The following is a 19,019-nucleotide window of genomic DNA, read 5'->3' on the forward strand; positions in this document are numbered from 1 at the left end:
CCGCCCTCACCCCGCCCCTTAGGTGAGCTATGCGTGATGGCGCTCCCGCGGGGGCTGCTGGGACTTGTAGTCCTGGGAGTCCCCGTGAGACCGGCCCCGTGGGGAATTCGGGGGGGCCGGACAGGGCGGGGCGGCGGCGGACGGAGACTGAGCGGAACCGGAGCTGGAAAAATAAAGCCTTTATTTCTCGGTGTTGCGGGGAGCGTGGGAGAGGCGGGGCGGAACAACGCGAACTACAGCCGCGGAGGGGCGGCAGCGGCCGTGACCCCCGGGCAAACCGGAGACCGCACCGGAGATCTGTACACTGCCCCGCCACGTCCCACAGCCCCGAGAGAACCTGGGGCTGTATAAAAGGCCCCGTGGGCCAAGAGTATAAAACCGTATCAAAATCCTTGCGTGTGTCCGGAGCGCGGCGTCCCGGGGATCTCCGGAGGCACCGACACCGGGCAGGGTCACCCGGAGCGGAGACCCCCGGTGATCCCCGGGGACACGGATACCCGGAGCGGAGAGCCCCGGTAATACCCGGGCAGTGTCATCCGGAGCGGAGACCCCCGGTAACCCCCGGGATTACGGACCCCCGGCAGTGTCGCCCGGAGCGGAGAGCCCCGGTGACCCCCGGGATCACGGACATCGGGCAGGGTCACCCGAAGCAGAGAGCCCCGGTGACCCCCAGGATCACGGATCCCCGGGCAGGATTACCGGATCCCCGGGCAGGGTTACCGGCAGCGCAGAGCCCCGGTGCGGCTCCCGCCGGTGCCCGCGGCGTCAGTGCGAGCTCGTGGAACCGGAGCGCGGCTGCGGGCGGGCGCGACACCAAGCGCCGGCCGAGCAGCCCGGGAAGGAGCGGGCGGAGCGCGGCGGCGGCAGCGGCGGCGGCGGCGGCGGCTGCGAGTCCGAGCCCCGGCGGGGGTCGGGGTCGTCCCCCCGCGGCGGGCGCGGCCCCTCGGTGCCCAGCCCGGGGTGCAGGGCGGCGGCGTGGGCAGAGCGGCTGCGGACCGGGCAGCGCTTGGCCCGGGGGCTGCCGCTGGGCGAGCTGAGCGAGCTGGGCGGCACCGGCGGCGAGGCGGGCACCGGGACGGCGGCGGGCAGGCGGCAGGGACAGGCCGGCAGGTGAGCCCTGAGCAGCTCCATCATGCTCTGCAGCTGCCGGCTGAGGTGAGAAACCTCCTGGTTGAGGTGGGTGATCTGGAAAAGGACACACAGCAGTGAGCAGCGGCCGGTGCCCGCGGGGTTTTTGGGGACGTGCACCCACCTGTGGGCCCCAGCACACCTCCTGGTTGAGCCTGCTGATGTTCTGCTTTATCTGCTCTGCCTCCGTCGCCAGGGCTGGGCCGCCGGGGTCAGTCCCTGCTGGGGAGGATGCAGACAGAGGTGCGATGTCCTGCCAACTCCCAGGGCTGGCACTTTGGCCTTGCCCAGCAGGGAAGCTCAGCCTGACCATAGGATGTGTTGGAACTCAGTACATCCCTCCGGGTGTCTAGAGTTGCCAGGACCCCGCTAGGGAGCTTGGAGACCTTGGCATGCTGCCCAGAACACCTGGGGATTTGATTTTGACCCTTGGAATGGGTTACCAACTTTGTACGAGGACATGAAAGTCACACAGGTTTGAATAGTGTAATAACAAGATGATCACAGGGTGAAAATGTAGATTTTGGGATTTTTGGTATGGGAGTTATGGGGACAAGATGGAGGAACTTGGGTGTGTCCAGCCTTTCTCCTTCTTCTTGCTCTCCATTTTCTGCTGTGATGTTGGCACTGGGATTGGTTTAGAGTAGAAGTGCACTGTCTAACACAGGTGATGGGTATTGGGAATTAAGTGTAAATATGTTATACGTAGTTTGTAGTATAAAAGGACAACACAGAGTGCCTGTGGCTGCCCTACTGAGCAGACCTCGGCTGGGCAGAAAGAAAATTTTATAGATAAGAATTGATAAACAACCTCAAGACCGAAAAGTGAAGAGTCCAGACTCGTTCTCCAGCCACTCAGGCCAAAGCAGAGACATCCTGCACATCTCAGGGCAGCAATTAACAACAGCAATTAACAACAGCAACCCCAGAAGGATGGAGTACCCTGCTCAGCTCGACATGGCTAATAGGAAGAGCAGGCCTAGGTTAAGGTCTGCTAAGGAGAATGGAAGGGGCAATGGGGGTCAGATTGACATTTCTAGAAGTAAGGCTGGTATTGAGGTTGCGATAAATATGATTGGGGAGGATGTTGGTGGTCAAATAGGTTCTTTGATAATAATTTTACTCCATCTGCTAGGGGTTGTAGGAGCCCGAGAGGGCCAACAATGTTTGGGCCCTTTTGGCCTTATATGTAGTTTAGGATTTTGGGCTGATGCAATTGAGATTGGAAGGGCATAGGAGAGGGCTATGATGAGGTTGATTAAGAGAGGGTGGTTATTCATGGAAGATTATTTGAGCTAAGCTAGGGAGAGGATTTGAAGCTCTGAGTTAAATGAACCTGCCACACTCCTGGCAGTACCTGAGCTGGGGGAGTCCCTCGCCGCACTCGGTGGCTCTGTGCTGAAGCAGAAGGTTTGTGCCTCTGAAGTGCCTCCGTTGTCTTCAATCCCATCCACGACCCTAGAGCAGGAAGGGATGAGGGTCACCCTGTGTCACCCCCTCTGTGCCACCCCTGAGCAGCCTGGCTGGCGCGGATAACCCACTCGCACATCCCCGCATACCTGGGGCTGAGGTCGGGCGGGTTGTACGAGTGCAGGGAGGGGATGAGCAGCTTGGCCGGCCTCCTGCCCACGCCAGCGCCCCTCTCCCTGTCCCTGCGGCACTGCGGAGAGGGGCTGCGGCTGCCGCGGGCCGGGGCCGGGCAGCTGTGCCTCAGGGCCGGCACCGGGCACAGCTCATCGCCCAGCAGGCTGCTCAGGGAGCCGCGCCGCACCGAGCTGCTCAGGGCCGGCAGCAGCAGCTTGCGGCGGGAGCTGCTGGCAGGCGGCTGCTGGAAAACCTCGTCGGGCTCCTCATCATCCTCCACGATGGAGGGAAGGGGCTTCTCCGGGGCAGCGCCGCTCTCCGGACGAGGCTGCGGGAGGGGAGGAGGTCAGGAATTGTTGTGTTGTGATTTCAGGGTTTACCCCAGAACCCGTTCCGTCCTCTGATAATTCCCTCCCAGGTGTGTCAGTCACCTCTCCCAGCACTGTCTGTCGGTCCTGGCATTCCAGAAAGGCATCCAGTGATTGGCAGATTCAAAGGATGCCCTCTACCCCTGCGGGGACATTGGGTCATCCAGGTGTCCTTTGTCCCGTGAGATCTCCCCTTCTGTACCTGGCTGGTGGCTTTCCACCCCTTCCCTGCCCCTCTCCCCGGGGTTAAAAGGAGCAGCAACCACGGGGTCAGGGAGTTCTGTTGGAGCTGTTGCTGCATTCAGAGGCCTGTGGGCCAGAATAGAGCTCTGGATCCAAACCCTCCATCAGAACTGACTCCTTTCCTTCACCATCACCCTAAAGCTTCTCTGCCAGAGGGAAACCCAAGGAGCAGTCCCGGTTATGGGGGGAAGCTCCATCCCACCACCACCAGAGCTCCTGCAGGCCTGCACTTGTCCCCACAGGCCCAGCTGCAGCACCCAGCCAGCCCAAAGTGTCTGTGGGGTGAAACACCACACACCCAGCCAGCCAAAAGTGTCTGTGGGGTAAAACACCACAGTGCCACTATTTGGTTCAGCAGCAGGCCCACACAAGCCCAGGCACATCCCAATGGCCATATTGGCGATATTCCAGTAAGCACTGGTCCCACCACAGCCACCCCTGCCCCGTCCTCTCCCATGGCCTTGGTGAGGGACGCACCTGTGGCGCCGGCGGCAGCCTCGGGGACCGGGAGTAGCGGCAGAGCCCCTGTGGGGAGAGCAGACAGTGCTGGCTGAGCAGCAGGAGAGAGACCCTGCCCAGCCCCTGCCCAGCCCCTGCACAGCCCCACGGGGAGCAGCCATGGGCCCACAGCCCCCTCAGCCTCTCAGTGCCCCCCCTGGGCAGCCAAGCATTCCCCTGTCACAGACATCTTTAATGGAAAATCCTTTCCTTAGGATTTTTCCTTCTGAGAAGCTGAGAAGCCTCAGGAACAAAATGTAAACAATTATTATCTGCTGCTGTGGAATGCAACAGGTCCATCTGTGATTGGTCTCATGTGGTTGTTTCTAATTAATGGCCAATCAAAGTGAGCTGGCTCGGAGCCACAAACCTTTGTTATCATTCTTTCTTTTTCTATTCTTATCTAGCTTTCTGATGAAATCCTTTCTTCTATTCTTTTAGTATAGTTTTAATATAATATATATCATAAAATAATAAATCAAGCTTTCTGAAACATGGAGTCAGATCCTTGTCTCTTCCCTCAACCTGAGACCCCTGTGAACACGGTTACATTCCCCAGCCCCACACATCAGCCTCAGCTCCAGCCTTCACAGCCCCTCAGCCACTCTCCTTCCTGTGCTGCTGCCCTGTCAAGGGTGAGCTGCCCAACCTGAGTGTCCTGAGGCAGAGCTGAGGCTGCACCCCAAATCCCAGCCCTGGCTCAACCATCAGAGCACCAGCTCTGATGGCTGAGCTCCCACCAGTGTGGAAGGGTGATGCAGCTGCAGAGCCTGGTGCACACCCCTGGCATCCTCCTCTCTTGGTTTGTTTACGCCCCTCCTGTGTTATGGACATGGTGCATCTTGCTAGGGCTGTTTGGGACCTCCTGCACCACCTCCATGAGGCTCAGGGGGAAACTGGGTACCAGGGAGATGCTCCAGAGGAGCTCCAAGCCTCTCTCAGCAGAGCTGGGGGAGGTAAAGTGCAGCAGAGCCATTTCTGCAGCAGAACATCCTCCCCTGGAGCCATCAGCATGATTAACCCACAGCCCCCAGCTGTGTGCTGCACTCCAGGGCGCTTTGCCTTGGCTGTCTGTCCTGCAGTACCCCCCCATTTCCATCTACCTCATCCTCCTGCACTGCAAAGGCTCTCTCTGCCAATTCCCTGGGTTGCACAGAGCCAGGACAGGACATACCTGCGTGGCAGAGCTGCAGCCCCTTCCCCAACCTTGCAACCTGAGTGCACAGACCCCCTTCCAGGGCCGTGAGCACAGTAAGGGGCTGAGCAGGAGGACACGCACCCACCTCCGTCTCGCTGCCCTCGCGCAGGTTGAAGGTCAGGTCCTGGTGGATGTCGGCTGTGAACTTGCTGGCGTACTCGGGGTAGAGCTGCAGCACCTCACAGAGCCCCCGCAGGCCGATGTGCTGCAGGTCACAGTAGGTCAGAGCCTTCACGTCCGCGTTGGTCTTGATCACCTGGTCCGTTCTGCACAGGTCGGCTCCAATCAAATCCCCTTTGCCTGCAGGAGGGGCTGGGCTCAGTGACACGAGCCCCTCGCTGTCACAGACACATCTTTTATGGAAAATCCTTTCCTTAGGATTTTTCCTCCTGAGAAGCTGAGAAGCCTCAGGAACAAAATGTAAACATTGATTATCTGCTGCTGTGGAATGCAACAGGTCCATCTGTGATTGGTCTCATGTGGTTGTTTCTGATTAATGGCCAATCACAGGGAGCTGGCTCAGACTTTATGTCCGAGACACAAACCTTTGTTATCATTCTATTCTTAGCCAGTCTTCTGATGAAATCCTTTCTTCTATCCTTTTACTATAGTTTTAATATAACATATATCATAAAATAAATCAAGCCTCCTGAAACATGGAGCCAGATCCCTTCCCTCACCCTAAGACCCCTGTGAACATGGTCACACCCTCACCCCTCACCCTGGGGCAGAGCCCGCTCCACCTGCTCTCACCCAGGATGGCCAGCACCACGTTGTCCTTCAGCACCTCCAGGGAGCCCGAGCACACGAAATAGTTGGCCTGCAAGGCGTCGCCCTGGCGCAGCAGGTACTCGCCCGGGGCACAGAAGGAGGTTTTGATGTGCAGGGACAGCGAGCGGAGGCAGCCCCGGCTGGCGGTCTCGAAGATGGGCAGCTGCAGGATATCCTTGTTGAGGTGCATGGCCACGTCCGCGCGCAGCTCGTCGGGGAAGTCGTGGAGCAGCTGGGGACAGAGGAGCCGGGGTGTCACTCTGGTTTTTTAACATTTTCTAGGCCTTCTGATGTTAATGTTCTTATAGCAAGCTTTCTCACACACTTTCTGTAAATAACTCATTGTTTCGCATTCCTTTATAGAAGAAGAAAAAGTTAATAGATTGTTCGTTTGTCCAGTGTCATCGGAGAGGTGGCACTGTCACCCTCCAATCCACTGTCACTCTTGGAAAACTATAAATGTTAGAGTCAAAAAATAAACTTCCCTTTTTCTTCACCTTGAGAACAGTGGTGTGCACTTGTGTTCTTTCGTGTCCTATAGCGACACTGGGGCTGTGGGTATGAGGGGCAGGGAGCAGCTTTCCTGCAGCCCCAGGGGACAGGTTCTACTCCAGAGTGGGGAATTTCGCTGCTGAGCTGCCCCAGTGTCTCAGCAGAGGTGGGCACTGTGGTAATCAGCCGTTTCTGCTCCGTAGCCTGTCCCACTCGCCATGCTGGCAGGAATTTGCCCCAGAGCTGGCCCTGCCAGTGTAGCAGGCTCCAAACTTGCTATGGCCTCTGGAGGGCCAAGGCTTAATGATAGGAATTTCTGAGCATGATGAAATAGCAAAATAAGCTCCTGTCTTCTGCCTTTCAGACCCCAGCTTATTTCTGTAACCCCATAGGTCACTTTTTCTTAACCCCTGCTATTGGACAAGTTTGGATCCCCTTATACCCTATAAAAAGGGGCTGTTTGAGCCCATTCTGGTTAGAAGAGCCGTCACTGGAACCCTTCACAGACCCCTCAATAAACCCATTGCTGTGGAGCCCCAGGATGTTTTCTTCTCCTCTTTCACATCTGCTTCCCAGCTAGCCTGCAAGGTGCCTTAGCAAGCAAAGAGCTGGAATCCTAAGAGAGCTGATAATCACTAAAGAGCTGAAATCCACTAAGCTTGCTAAGGTAGCCACGGCTACCTTACGATATTCAAAGGTGATATGGCTGATATCCACTAAACTTGCTAAGGTGGCCACGGCTACGAGCAGCCTGAGTACTTGGACACTCTGTCCCCAGGAAGGATTGAGTTATCCAGCCTGTGCTGCCTGCTCAGGAGCAAGATCAGCCCAGCAGGCAGTCGGGTTTATGCCAGCCCCATTTCTCCCCCAAAAGTGCAGGTCGGGGCTGGAGGATGCAAGCCAAACCCCACCAATACCTCCTACCTCATTGGCATCAATGCCGTTGTTCACCGACCAGGTGGTCTGGAAATACTCCAGCATCCTCTGCTTGAGCTGCTGGGGCAGGTGGTGGACGCGGATGAAGTCCTTGAGGTCCTTCATGCGGGTGTGGTAGAGCGAGCGGCGCGAGTACATGCGCTGGATGATGGCCGTGACATTGCCGAACACCACGGCGTGCATCAGCGCTGGGGACAGAAGGACAGCCTGATTTCTCCTCACATTTCTCCTCACAGAGAAAACCAAGGCACAAAATTCCTCCCGAGAATATTATTCTGGGTTTCACATTCTCTGAACATCAGAGAAAGGAGAAACAATACTTATCTCATTTGCTCTGTCTGTGTTTGTGCCAACGTAGAATGCAATATGGAGATTATTTACCCACAGTGATGGTGTTTTGTTTCCTTGGCCTGTCAGGGCCAAGTGTGTGTGTGTGTATCAGGACTGTCACTGACAGTCACGAGATTCTGTGCAGTGTGAGCAGAGTTGAGTGCTTGGCAGGCTCAGTTTAGATGTAATGTAACATAGCGTAATATAGTATAGAATAATATAGTAAAATAAGTCATTAATTAGCTTTCTGATAAAATGGAGTCAGATGCAGCATTCCTTCCCCTTGTCAGGGGGAGGGAATATAGTGTAATATATAGAATATTTATAGTAATTATAAAAGTAATAATTCAGTATAATATAGTGTAATATAGTGTAATATAGTATAATATAGTGTAATATAGTAATAATGTAATGTAGTAATTAATAGTGTAATATAATATAACAATATAGTATAGAATAATATAGTATAATAAAGTAATTAATTAGCCTTCTGATAAGACGGAGTCAGAGACATCATTCCCTCCCCTCCTTGGGGGTGCCTGCAAAACTATACAGGGCAGGTGTGGGCACAGCACGGGGGAACTGCTCCCCAAACCCAGCCCAGGGCTGTCTCACAGGACTCTCTCAGAACCCCACCACCTCCCCCAGCGCCCTGCCAGGGACACAACCCTCTGGCAGCCCCAGGTGAGCGCCCTGCCCAGCCCTGCTGCCCTCCTCACCCCCAATGAGCATGGTGCAGATGGAGAAGATCTTCTCGGTGTCGGTGTTGGCGCAGACATTCCCAAAGCCCACGCTGGTCAGGCTGCTGAGGGTGAAGTAGAGGGAGGCGATGTAGGCGCTGCGGATGGAGGGGCCCCCCACGGAATTGTTGATGTAGGGAGCCTCCAGCCTCTTGCCCAGCTCGTGAAGCCAGCCTGCCAAGCACAGCCCAGGGTTAGCACTGCAGGAGCCAGCTGAGAGAGCTGCACCCCTGAATCTGCTGCCCCATAGCACAGGGGGGATCCCAGGGCCCCGAGCACACCCTGTCGCAGACATCTTTTATGGAAAATCCTTTCCTTAGGGTTTTTCCTCCTGAGAAGCTGAGAGGCCTCAGGAACAAAATGTAAACTATGGTTACCTGCTGCTGTGGAATGCAACAGGTGCATCTTTGATTGGCCTGTGTTGGATGTTTCTAATTAATGGCCAATCACAGCCCAGCTGGCTTGGACACAGAGCCAAGCCATAAACCTTTCTTTTCATTCTTTCTTATTCTATTCTTAGCTAGCCTTCTGATGGATCTTTTCTTCTATTCTTTTAGTATAGTTTGAATGTAATATATATCATAAAATAATAAATCAAGCCTTCTGAAACATGGAGTCAGATCTCTTCCCTCATCCAAGAACCCCTGTGAACACCATCACAACACCCCTTGCCCAGCTCCTGCAGCCAGCATGCCAAGCACAGCCTGGGGTTAGCACTTTCAGGAGTGCTGCAGCCCTGGATCTGCTGCCCCACAGCACAGGGAGGATCCCAGTGCCCCCAGCTCGTGCAGCTAGCCTGCCAGGCACAGCCTGGGGTTGGCACTTTCAGGAGCCAGCTGAGAGGGCTGCACCCCTGAATCTGCTGCTTCACAGCACAGGGAGGATCCCAGTGCCCCAAGAACGCCTCTTGCCCAGCTCCTGCAGCCAGCCTGCCAAGCACAGCCTGGGGTTGGAACTTTCAGGAATGCTGCACCCCTGGATCTGCTGCCCCACAGCACAGGGGGATCCCAGTGCCCCCAGCTGCCCCCAGGCCTCACTCACCGATGTCCCAGGTGCGTGGGTCGTTGCTCTCCAGCTCCTGGCGGCCGATGACGTACCAGATGCAGGCCATCCAGTGGGCCAGCAGGGCAAACATGGACATGAGCAGCGTGAGCACCATGGCGCTGTACTGCGAGTAGCGGTCCAGCTTCTGCAGCAGCCGCAGCAGCCGCAGCAGCCGCACCGTCTTCAGCAGGTGAACCAGCGAGGTCTGGGGGGCAGGCAGGGAGGGGAACCGGGGGTAGCTGCAGGCAGGGAGGAAAAGGGACCCCAACACCACCCTTTGTGGCCCCCACAGCTGCCAGGAGGGTGATGGGGAGCAGGGCAAGGCAGAGGCAGCTCATCCCCAGTCAGCCTTGCAGCCCCATGCGCAACACACAGGAGGCAGCCAGGGTCGTGGTTTGCCTCAGATACCCCGGGTCCCTCCCCTGATAATTCCCTGCCAGGTGTGTCAGCCACCTCTCCTTTCCCCTGCCAGCACTGTCTGTCAGTCCTGCCATTCCAGAAGGAAATGTTGAGTGATTGGCAGATTCAAAGGATGTTCTCTACCCCTGGGGGGACAATGGGCCATCCAGTTGTCCTTTGTCCCTTGAGACTCCCCCCCTACCTGGTTGGTGGCTCCCTACCCCTTCCCTGCCCCTCTCCCCGGGGTTCAAAGGAACAGCAACCACAGAACAGGGAGTTCTGTTGGAGCTGGTGCTGGATTCAGAGCCCTATGGGCCAGGATAAAGCTCTGGATCCAAACCCTCCATCAGAACAACTCCTTTTCCTTCATCATCACTTTAAAGCTTCCCCAGCAAAGGTAAACATGAGCTCCTGCATGCCTCGACTTGCCTCCAAGTGCCCAGCTGCAGGACCCAGCCAGCCAAAGGTGTCTCTGAGGTGAAATCACCACATTGCCGCTATTTGGTTCAGCAGCAAGGGCCAGACAAGCCCAAGCACATCCTGTCTGGCCATATTGGTAATTATTCCAATAATCGTGGCCTGTCAGGGCACCGAGTGCCCCCAGGAGATGTGGGTGTTGGAGAGGGGCAGGGAGGAGGGCAGCAGCTTTGTTGCCAAGGGCTGTGTTTGTGCCAGCAGCACTCACCACGGTCACGTTGAAGATGTAGAGCAGATCGAAGGGCAGAGCAGCAATCAGATCCACAAAGAACCAGGTGGCCACGTAGTGGATGCAGATGGAGCGAGGGTCGTACACAACCTGGCCCGACTGGCTGACATACGTTGTCCGGAAGTTGAGGATGATATCTGCCCCAGGAGAGCAGGAGCAGCCCTCACCACCCCTCCTGTGGCTGGCAGAGCTGAACCAGCATCCACTGGTGTCACTTCTGGTGTGCCCAGGACCAACAACAGGGGCACAGCAACCCCATCTCCCTCTTGTTCCAGATTGCAAGGCAGGATGTGTTTTATTACCATCTATATGGCAGCTGTCTTTTGTCAAGTGGGCAATTTTCCTTATCTCTTTCTCAGTGATCACAATCACTCCTCCCTCTGAGGGCACACCTGCTGATAACAGCTACTGAATGTCACTGCATGGCTGATAAAAACTACAGCATTCCATTGGGAGATGTGAGCCCAGAGGGAGGAGCCAAGCATTCCTGCCTGGATATAGTCTGGAGATTCTGGAACACCAGCACGGCTTCTCCACTGGATTCCCCAGAGGAACAGCAGCTGCCTCTTGCTCCCCTGGATCTTCAGAGGAAGAGACTGCACCTTTCTCCAGGATCCCTGCTCCAGCAGACCCAGCCCTGACACTGCAGGAGGGCTGAGCCCCAATTCCAATGGGACTGCTGCCAACAGCCTGACCCTTTAGGGTGTCAGGTTGGGTTCTGACTCTGGCAGTGCTGTTTTAGTTTACTGCATTGTTTATTTTATCCTTTTATTTTCTTCCCTATTAAAGAACTGTTATTTCCCACTCCCATAATTTTGCCTGAGTGCCCTTTAATTTAAAATTTATAGCAATTCAGAGGGAGGAGGTTCACATTCTCCATGTCAGGGGAGGCTCCTGCCTTCCTTAGCAGGCACCTGTCTTTGCAAACCAAGACACCTCTCCATCACCCCTGATCCCTGCCCCACCTGTCCTGTACCCCGGATCAGTGCTCAGCCCCAGACCTACCGAGGATGAAGAGCATCTCCACAGCGATGTCACTGACGATGGTGCTGCGAGCAGCTGACAGACTGTCCTCTGTGCCCGTGAAGCAGACGTTGTAGGGGACAGTGATAGCCACGTAGAAGGTGGCCAGCAGGATCAGCCAGTCCCAGAGAGCCTTGAAGATGCTGTAGTGGAGCAGGATGAAGCGGGATTTCTGCACCGAGGCCACCTTGTACTCGGGGATGGATGGCTTGTTCTCAAACACATTCTGCGGGGCAAACATGGGCTGGGACAGGGGTTATCCCATACGAGGGGTGAAGCCCACCACAGCCACCCCTTCCCCTGGGTCCTGCCAGCCAGCTGACACCCCTGATGCCAGGGTGATGATGCCCTTTTCCTGCCCTGATCACCCTCAGGGATGGGCACAGAACACCTGATTACAGCTCATCAATTAATGCAATGTAATTGCTATTAACGGTGACCCCCTGGCAATGCCAGCTGCTGCCTGGAACCATCTCAGGTGCCAACTCACATGCTGGGGCAGAGGTGAGGGCAGAGCCAGGGCCATCCCACCCAAATCCCCAAAATTCAGGGGTGGTGCACTGCTATCCTTTGCCTGCTCATCAGCTCTCAGACCCTCTCTCTGGCCCCACAACTGCAGGTGGTGCCCTATACTGGGCACAGGAACTGTGCAAAGGGGCTGGCACAGGCCTGTGCCCCACCTGGCAGCTCCACAGCTCTGGCACCCTGGAAACAGCACTCCCCAGAGCCAGTGTGGCTGTGCTCAGAGCCAGCACTGGGGTTTCCTGACAGTGAATACATGAGGAGAGGCACAGCTCTGCCAGGGCTGCCAGCTCTGCTGTCTCAACAAGCAGCTCTGGGCACCCACTGGGTTCTCCTGCTGCCAAGCAAACACAAGTGCAGCCTGGGTACAGCGTGGCTGCCAGAGCTGGGGGGAATTTCAGTGCTTGGCAGGCCGGGCAGAGACGTGGATGGGAACAGCATCCCAGTGAGGCTGGGCTCTGCTCTCAGGAGAGCTGCTGCACTGCCAGCTCATCATACCCCCAGAATGGGAGGCACTGGGCAAAACTGGGGGTCCTCAGGTCCTTACACGGTTGATTTTCATCTCTCCACGGTCCCTGCGGGCAAACTGGCTGCTGAGCTGGTGCAGCATGGTCCGGCCCTGCCTCCGTGCAGCCCTCAGGTGGGAGCTGCCAGGCTTCTTGCTCCTCTGCTTCTCACTCGTCTGCTTCTCTGCAGTGAACAAGGCATGCTGAGTTAGTGCTGTTCCCCACCAGGGAACAGGGAGCCCCTTTGCCACATGCCCACTGCTCACACTGCTCACATTCTACAGCCACGGCTCACCCTCTTTCTTGTCACCAGGGCAGCTCCTGCCTCGGCTCTCTGTGATGTCCTTGAAGGAGAAGAGGAAGAGCACCACCTCCCCCTTTTCGTTCTTGATGGGCATGATGTCCAGCAGGCACCAGAAGGCAGCTCCTGGGTGCAGGAGAGAGTTGGTGAGGGCAGGGGCAGCTCCCTCAGTGGTCAGCAGCTTCCCCCAGGCCAGGTGGTCCAGATTGCAAGGCAGGATGTGTTCTATTGCCATCTGTATGGCAGCTGTCTTTTGTCAAGTGGGCAGTTTGCCTTATCTCTCTCTCAGTGATCACAATCACTCCTCCCTCTGAGGGCACACCTGCTGATAACAGCTATTGAATGTCCCTGCATGGCTGATAAGAACTACAGCATCCAACTGGGAGATGTGAGCCCAGAGGGAGGAGCCAAGCATTCCTGCCTGGATATAATCTGGAGATTCTGGAACACCAACACAGCTTCTGCACTGGATTCCCAGAGGAACAGCTGCCTCTTCCACTGGATCTTCAGAGGAAGAGACTGCACCTTTCTACAGGATCCCTGCTCCAGCAGAACCACTGCAGGAGGGCTGCAGCCACAATTCCAATGGGACTGCTGCCACCACCCTGACCCACAGGGTGTCAGGTTGGGTTCTGACTGTCAGTGTTGGTATAGTTCACTGCAGTGTTTATTTTATCCTTTTATTTTCTTCCCTATTGAAGAACTGTTATTTCCTGCTCCCATATTTTTTGCCTGAGAGCCCTTAATTTAAAATTTATAGCAAATCAGAGGGGTGGGGAGGGTTCACATTCTCCATGTCAGGGGAGGCTCCTGCCTGCCTTAGCAGACTCCTGTCTTTCCAAACCGAGACACCATGAGACCACAACGGGGCCAAATCCGACTAGCAGCCGTGGCCCGTACCCAGCCCCACGTGTCACTCACCACTCTTTTTGTAGAAGCAGACCTCAGTCTGGTACTCCTGCCTGCTGTCCAGGGCCTTCTCGATGCCCTGCAGGGCGGGCTCGCTGGTGTCAGCCCCGCAGAGGAAGCGGCAGCTGCAGTTCTTCTGCATGACCTCGGTGCGCGCGAAGCCGGTGAGGTCGCAGAAGCCATCGGAGCAGTACACGATGGGGAAGCCACAGCGGCCCTGAGCGTTGGCCAGGATGAAGTTGCTGTCTGAAAGGAGACACAGCTGCCCCCGAGGCCTTGGGGCCACCTCAGGGGGCACAAACAGCAGCACAGCACTCCCAGCCCCGCTCTGGGAGGTGAAGCCAGAGCTCCATGTGGCTGCTGGCTGTCCCTAGCTGCTCCCAGAGCTTGTTCACCCCTGCCCAGCCCAGCAGGACCCCAGCCCCGTGCGGTGGAAGGGGAAGGAGGCTGGGTCTGTCTCTGGCCCCCATCACCCACGCGAGGCAGCTCACGCCTCCCCCTCACCATCTGCCACTCTGCCAGGGCTCAGGGAGCTTAGTGGGAGCAGCAGCTCCCAGCTGGGCGTGCCCAGCCCAGGGGTGCCCAGCTGTAGTGCTGAGATCCCCAGAGGTGTGGGGTGCTGAGAAACCAGCTGAGAGCGTGGGAGAAAAACCATCCAGGGGCAGTGCCAGGGATGAACTGCAGCATCCTCATCCTCTCAGCAGCACAGAGCATCCCCAGCATCACCCAGCCCTGGTGGTGGGAGGTGGCACCAGCCACAGCAAAGTGCTGCCAGCCCCATGCCCTGCCCAGTCACAGAGGAGCTGATCTGACCCCCAGCCCTGCCCCACAGTGGGACAGAGGGGCTCATGTTAGCAGGGTGCCAAGGGAGTGGGTGTGCAGCTGGCATGGACTGTGGTGGAACCAGGGTCAGATCAGGGTATTCACAGCCCCAAATTGTTCTCTGGTGCTGCCCAGCCCAGAACCTTTGCATCACACAGCCAGGATCAGGTGGATGTGCTCTGCCCCTCTCACAGTAGAGAGGACCCACAGTGATGCCAGCACCTGCACAGCACGGGCAGAGTGGTGCCAGGTGGGTGTGCTCTGCCCCTCTCACAGAAGAAATGAGCCCACGGTGATGCCAGCACCTGCACAGCATGGGCAGAGTGGTGCCAGGGCCAGGCAAAGGCAGCAAGAGGCTGTGGGAGAGAGGGGAGGCATCCCCAGGCAGCCCTGCCTTTGGAGGTGCCGTGGGGCCACCACAGCACAGCTCAGCTCAGGATTAGCTGGGAGAAGCAAAAATAGCCTGAAGCTGTGACTAAGGCCAGATTTTGGCTCTGGGAAGCCGGGATTATGGTGATATCCAGGATGTGTTATTAGAACAGAAAACAAGGGTTTGCATTTGGGAGTGGCTGGCTGAGCTGGAGGATGTGGCCCTGGCAGGCTGGCAGACCCCAGCCATGGTGGGCACTGAGCCTGGTTGGGTGCCCCGGGGCCCAGAGCTGCAGCTGCCTGGCACAGGCAGGGTTAACTCCCCACGGAGTATCAATGCCCTAAACCCCTCTCCATGGCAGATAAAGCCGATAAGAGGCACATCAAAGCCACAAAGCCCCGCACTGTTTAAAAGTGCCCGGCAGAGGTGGTTGGGCAGCTTTGGACAGGAGACTGCCAGGGTACTGCAGGCAATGCCAGGCTCTCTGGGGCAAATTCCTAAGGTTTTGGTCCTGGTGTTGCAGGCAGCTTCCCTTGGAGAGCCTGGTCCATGAGCTCTGCCCCTCTGGAGGGACAGTGGGATCAGCACCACGAGGCACATGTGGCTCTGCCCTGTCCCCTCCAGGCACAGCTCAGTAAGAGAAGGGGAACAGAGATTTCTCACACATTGCAGCCCCAAGGGTAACATCCCAAATTTCAGCTTCCCTGGGTAAATGACCCCCTGTGCCACCAGGACTGTGTCACTCCAGGCTCAGAGGCATGGCAGCATGGCAGCAAACACATGCTCAGGGTGCTCCGAGTGCCTCCACAGTGCCCTGCGAGGTAGCTGCAGGCTCCCAGTGCCATCTCCGTGCCAGTCTCTCCCAGCAAGGGAGGAGATGCTCAGCCTGGCAGGCAGCTGGCCCGGGACACACCTGCTGCTGGTGCTTTTGAAGGAAAGCTGGGATCAGTCATGAGCACAGCCCATCCCTGGGTGGCTTCATGGTGCCAGCAGTGCTGGTGGCATGTGGCACCGGGTATCACCCATCCCGGCTTCAATCCATCCCAGCTTCAACCCATCCCAGCTTCAACCCATCCCGGCTTCAACCCATGCCGGCTTCAGCCCATCCCGGCCCGGCACATGGACACCGGGAGCAGCTCAGCGCCCGGAGACGCCGGCAGCCCCGGAGCACGGGACGGGGGCCTGGGGATCCCGGGTCAGCCGGGGCGTGTTGGAACCGACCGTGCCCTCTCCGGTGCTCCCGCAGGCACCGCGATCTGTCCCTGGTGCTGAGCGCGGCCGCGGCGACACCGAGCGGCACCGGGGCGGCCCGGGACACGGGCACGGGAGTACCGGAGCACCGAGCCCAGCACGGGACGGTCCCGCACAGCGCGTGGGTAGCCGAGCACCGGGTCAGCGGTGCCGGGCGCTCCCCGTCCCGTTCCCGTCTCCTGCCGAGCACCGGCTTTCCCCACCCGGTTCCCCCCACGGCCCCTCCCCGGTCCCGTCGCAGCCCTACGTGTGCCATCGAAGCGGGTGGCGATGGTGTCCAGGAAGGTGTTCTGCGGCGCCAGCAGCCCCTTCATCACCGGCATCGTCCCGCCCCACAGGCCGGCCCGGCCCGCCCCACCTGCCGGGCTGCCTCCGCCGCCCCCGGGCCCTCCGCAGCACCGCGGGCTGATCCCGGCCCGCCCGGGGCTCCCGCCCCGCCCCCGCCACGCCCCGCCACCGGGAGGGGCCTCGGCCCCGTCGGGCACCCGCGGGCACGGCGGGCTGGCCCGGGGGGGCTCGGGGTTGGTGGCACCGGGAGCTGCCCGGTCACGGGAGCCGCTCAGCCCCGGCCCTCTGGGGCGCACGGGGGCTGCAGATGGAGCGGAAAGCGCCGCACCTCGGGTGAACTCTGTCCTGGTACCGCACACGGGCGCACACCGGGGCAGCGCCGCGGGTACGCCCAGTCCCAGCCCCGCGGGGGAAGGAACTCGCTCCGGCACCGAGCTGTGCCCGCACCGAGCTCCCCTCACACCGAGCTGTGCCCGCACCGAGCTGTGTCCGCACCGAGCTGCCCCCGCACCGAGCTGTCCCCGCACTGAGCTGTGCCCGCACTGAGCTGTGCCCGCACCGAGCTGTCCCCGCACCGAGCTGTGCCCGCACCGAGCTCCCCTCACACCGAGCTCTCCCCGCACCGAGCTACCCTCACACCGAGCTGTGCCCGCACCGAGCTCCCCTCACACCGAGCTCTCCCCGCACCGAGCTGTCCCGGCCCGACCCTCCCCAGAGACACAGCAGAGCCGGCTGACATCAGGCTACCATTTATTGTAAAAGGCCGCGGTGCCCGCGGTGCCCTGAGCAGGCTGGGCCAGGGCCAGGGCAGGGAGGAGGTATCTAAAAGTGCTATTTACACCGAGCTCGGCTGTGTGTGCCCGCAGCCCGTCCTGACAGGGACCCCCTCTGTGTGTCCCGCTGCCCCCATCCCATTCAATAAAAGCTCCTTGCAGCCCCCTGGCTGGCACTCAGGTCCTTCCCTGAGTGTCCCTGGCACTCCCTGGGACTCTCAAGGCTGGTGGCAGCGCCCCGTGGCACCGCTGTGGGCTGGGTGACCGTGCCCGCAGGGCAGCCCAACACATCGGGGCAGGCGGTGCCCGAGGGCTGCCCGCGCTTGCCCATGGTGAGGATGCCCGCAGCGTGGTTGCCGGAGCCGTGGAGCAGGCGGTAGAGGCGGCTCTGGAAAGCCAGGGGGACGCTCTTCCTCTTGCCCAGCGTGAGGATGCCGGCGGCGTGGTTGCCCATGCCGTGTAGGAGGTCGTAGACGCGGCAGGAGCAGGTTTTCTGCCGGCAGCAGTGGGGCAGGTTCTGCCGGGCAGCGGCCAGGGAGCAGAGCAGGAGCAGCAGCAGGAGGCAGGCAGCTCGCTGGGGCTGCCAGAGAACGGGCAGCGTTAGGGCAGTGACAGTGACAGGGCAGGGATGGGGACTGCCCGAGCCACGACTGTCCCCTCTCTGTGGTGTTCAACTGCCCCCTGCCCTCCTGGCTCAGCCCCACACCCGAGGTGCACCTGGAGCCTCACCCTTCACTGCCTGTGTCCAGCCAGCAGCCAGATGTGGGTGTGCTCATTGCACCCCTGCTCTGCGGCTCATCTGTGCCCCAGCCAGATGTGGGTGTTCTCACCACACCCGTCCTGCACCTCACCTGTGTCCAGCCAGATGTGAGTGTCCTCACCCCACCCCTGCCCTGCTCCAGCTCACAAACTCCCTCCTCTCGCTGCCCAGTGCTACAGAACGAGCCCTGAAAGCACCCATGCTGCAGGAATTGCATGCCCAGCTCCCTCCCAAGCATTCCCCCCATCAGTCAGGGATTCCCAGGGATTTGCTGCACACTCGGAGCTTCCCAAGAAACCAGCCAGTTCCTCCCACACCCCCAGCCCAACATCCTGACCTCCCACCCATCCCCAGGGGCTGCAGCCCCCCAGCCCCACCTTGCTGTTGGGCACCTCCATCCTTGCTGGGGTCTTCATATGGCCGAGCAGCTCTGGGGCATGTCCCATCGGCAGCACAGCACCCCGCACTGCCACCGCCCCTTTATAGGGCCCGGCACAATGGGGCTGCCAAAAATACCTGGGCCAGCGGGAGCAGCGAGTGTCCGGGAGACGCGGTAGCCCGGAGACCATGCAGGCCTTTCCCCTCATTTGCAGCTCCCCATTGTGAGGGTGCTCACTGCAAGGGGTGCCTGGCACTAATGAGGCCATAATTGCCCACGGGCTGCGCTGCTGGGCTGGCACAAAGGGCTGAAGGTCAGCGCTGGCCGCTGCTCACATCCCCATTAGGCTAATTAACCCCCCGAACAAAGGGGTGCCAGCAGCTTCACAGCTCCCCGACTGACGTGGGGAGCCATGGGGAGCTGTCACCCTGTGCTCGGCTGGTGCCAGGGAGGGATGGTGCCACCAGGGTCCTGTACCCGGTGCCAGGGAGGGACAGTGCCACCAGGGTCCTGTACCCAGTGCCACCAGGGTCCTGTGCCAGGGAGGGATAGTGTCACCAGGGTCCTGTACCCAGTGCCAAGGAGGGATAGTGCCGCCAAGGTCCTGTGCCAGGGAGGGACAGTGCCACCAGTGTCCTGTACCAGTGTCAGGAAGAGATAGTGCCACCAGGGTCCTGT

General features: G+C 58.7%; 2 protein-coding genes across 7 annotated transcripts; both read right to left on the bottom strand.

The window, feature by feature from the left end:
• Window positions 1-164: 164 nt before the first annotated feature.
• Window positions 165-16,587, bottom strand: KCNH4 (potassium voltage-gated channel subfamily H member 4). Of its 6 annotated transcripts, none has more exons than XM_074557810.1 (16): window positions 16,389-16,587; window positions 13,711-13,944; window positions 12,784-12,915; window positions 12,530-12,672; window positions 11,443-11,686; window positions 10,417-10,574; window positions 9,330-9,537; window positions 8,268-8,462; window positions 7,207-7,406; window positions 5,773-6,022; window positions 5,105-5,319; window positions 3,801-3,848; window positions 2,688-3,040; window positions 2,486-2,586; window positions 1,271-1,347; window positions 640-1,185 (listed from the first exon to the last, which is right to left on the bottom strand). In XM_074557810.1, the coding sequence occupies exons 1-16, from the start codon at window positions 16,462-16,464 to the stop codon at window positions 766-768; spliced, it is 3,054 nt and encodes a 1,017-aa protein (XP_074413911.1). In that variant the 5' UTR covers window positions 16,465-16,587; the 3' UTR covers window positions 640-765. The 6 variants fall into 6 exon arrangements, with proteins under 6 accessions (XP_074413907.1, XP_074413906.1, XP_074413911.1 ...); XM_074557808.1 differs by having other exon boundaries at window positions 1,253-1,347; XM_074557809.1 differs by having other exon boundaries at window positions 1,271-1,350.
• A 575-nt stretch (window positions 16,588-17,162) lies between these two features.
• On the bottom strand, window positions 17,163-18,609 carry HCRT (hypocretin neuropeptide precursor). Its single transcript, XM_074557770.1, has 2 exons — window positions 18,340-18,609; window positions 17,163-17,782 (listed from the first exon to the last, which is right to left on the bottom strand). Exons 1-2 carry the CDS (start codon window positions 18,607-18,609, stop codon window positions 17,345-17,347), a joined length of 708 nt encoding a protein of 235 aa, XP_074413871.1. The 3' UTR covers window positions 17,163-17,344.
• Window positions 18,610-19,019: the final 410 nt, after the last annotated feature.

This window comes from Zonotrichia albicollis, chromosome 23, assembly GCF_047830755.1.
Source record: "Zonotrichia albicollis isolate bZonAlb1 chromosome 23, bZonAlb1.hap1, whole genome shotgun sequence".
NCBI lineage: Eukaryota > Metazoa > Chordata > Aves > Passeriformes > Passerellidae > Zonotrichia > Zonotrichia albicollis.

Bases quoted from the DNA above. Each gene is read 5' to 3' on its own strand.
- HCRT (XM_074557770.1), bottom strand. From the start codon at position 18,609: ATGGCCTCATTAGTGCCAGGCACCCCTTGCAGTGAGCACCCTCACAAT. The intron at 17,783-18,339 runs GTGGGGCTGGGG...GTTCTCTGGCAG, and splicing joins TGGAGGTGCCCAACAGCAAG to CCCCAGCGAGCTGCCTGCCT.
- KCNH4 (XM_074557805.1), bottom strand. From the start codon at position 16,464: ATGCCGGTGATGAAGGGGCTGCTGGCGCCGCAGAACACCTTCCTGGAC. The intron at 10,575-11,442 runs GTAGGTCTGGGG...CTCCTGGGGCAG, and splicing joins GGAGATGCTCTTCATCCTCG to ATATCATCCTCAACTTCCGG. The intron at 6,023-7,206 runs GTAGGAGGTATT...CTCTGTCCCCAG, and splicing joins ACGGCATTGATGCCAATGAG to CTGCTCCACGACTTCCCCGA.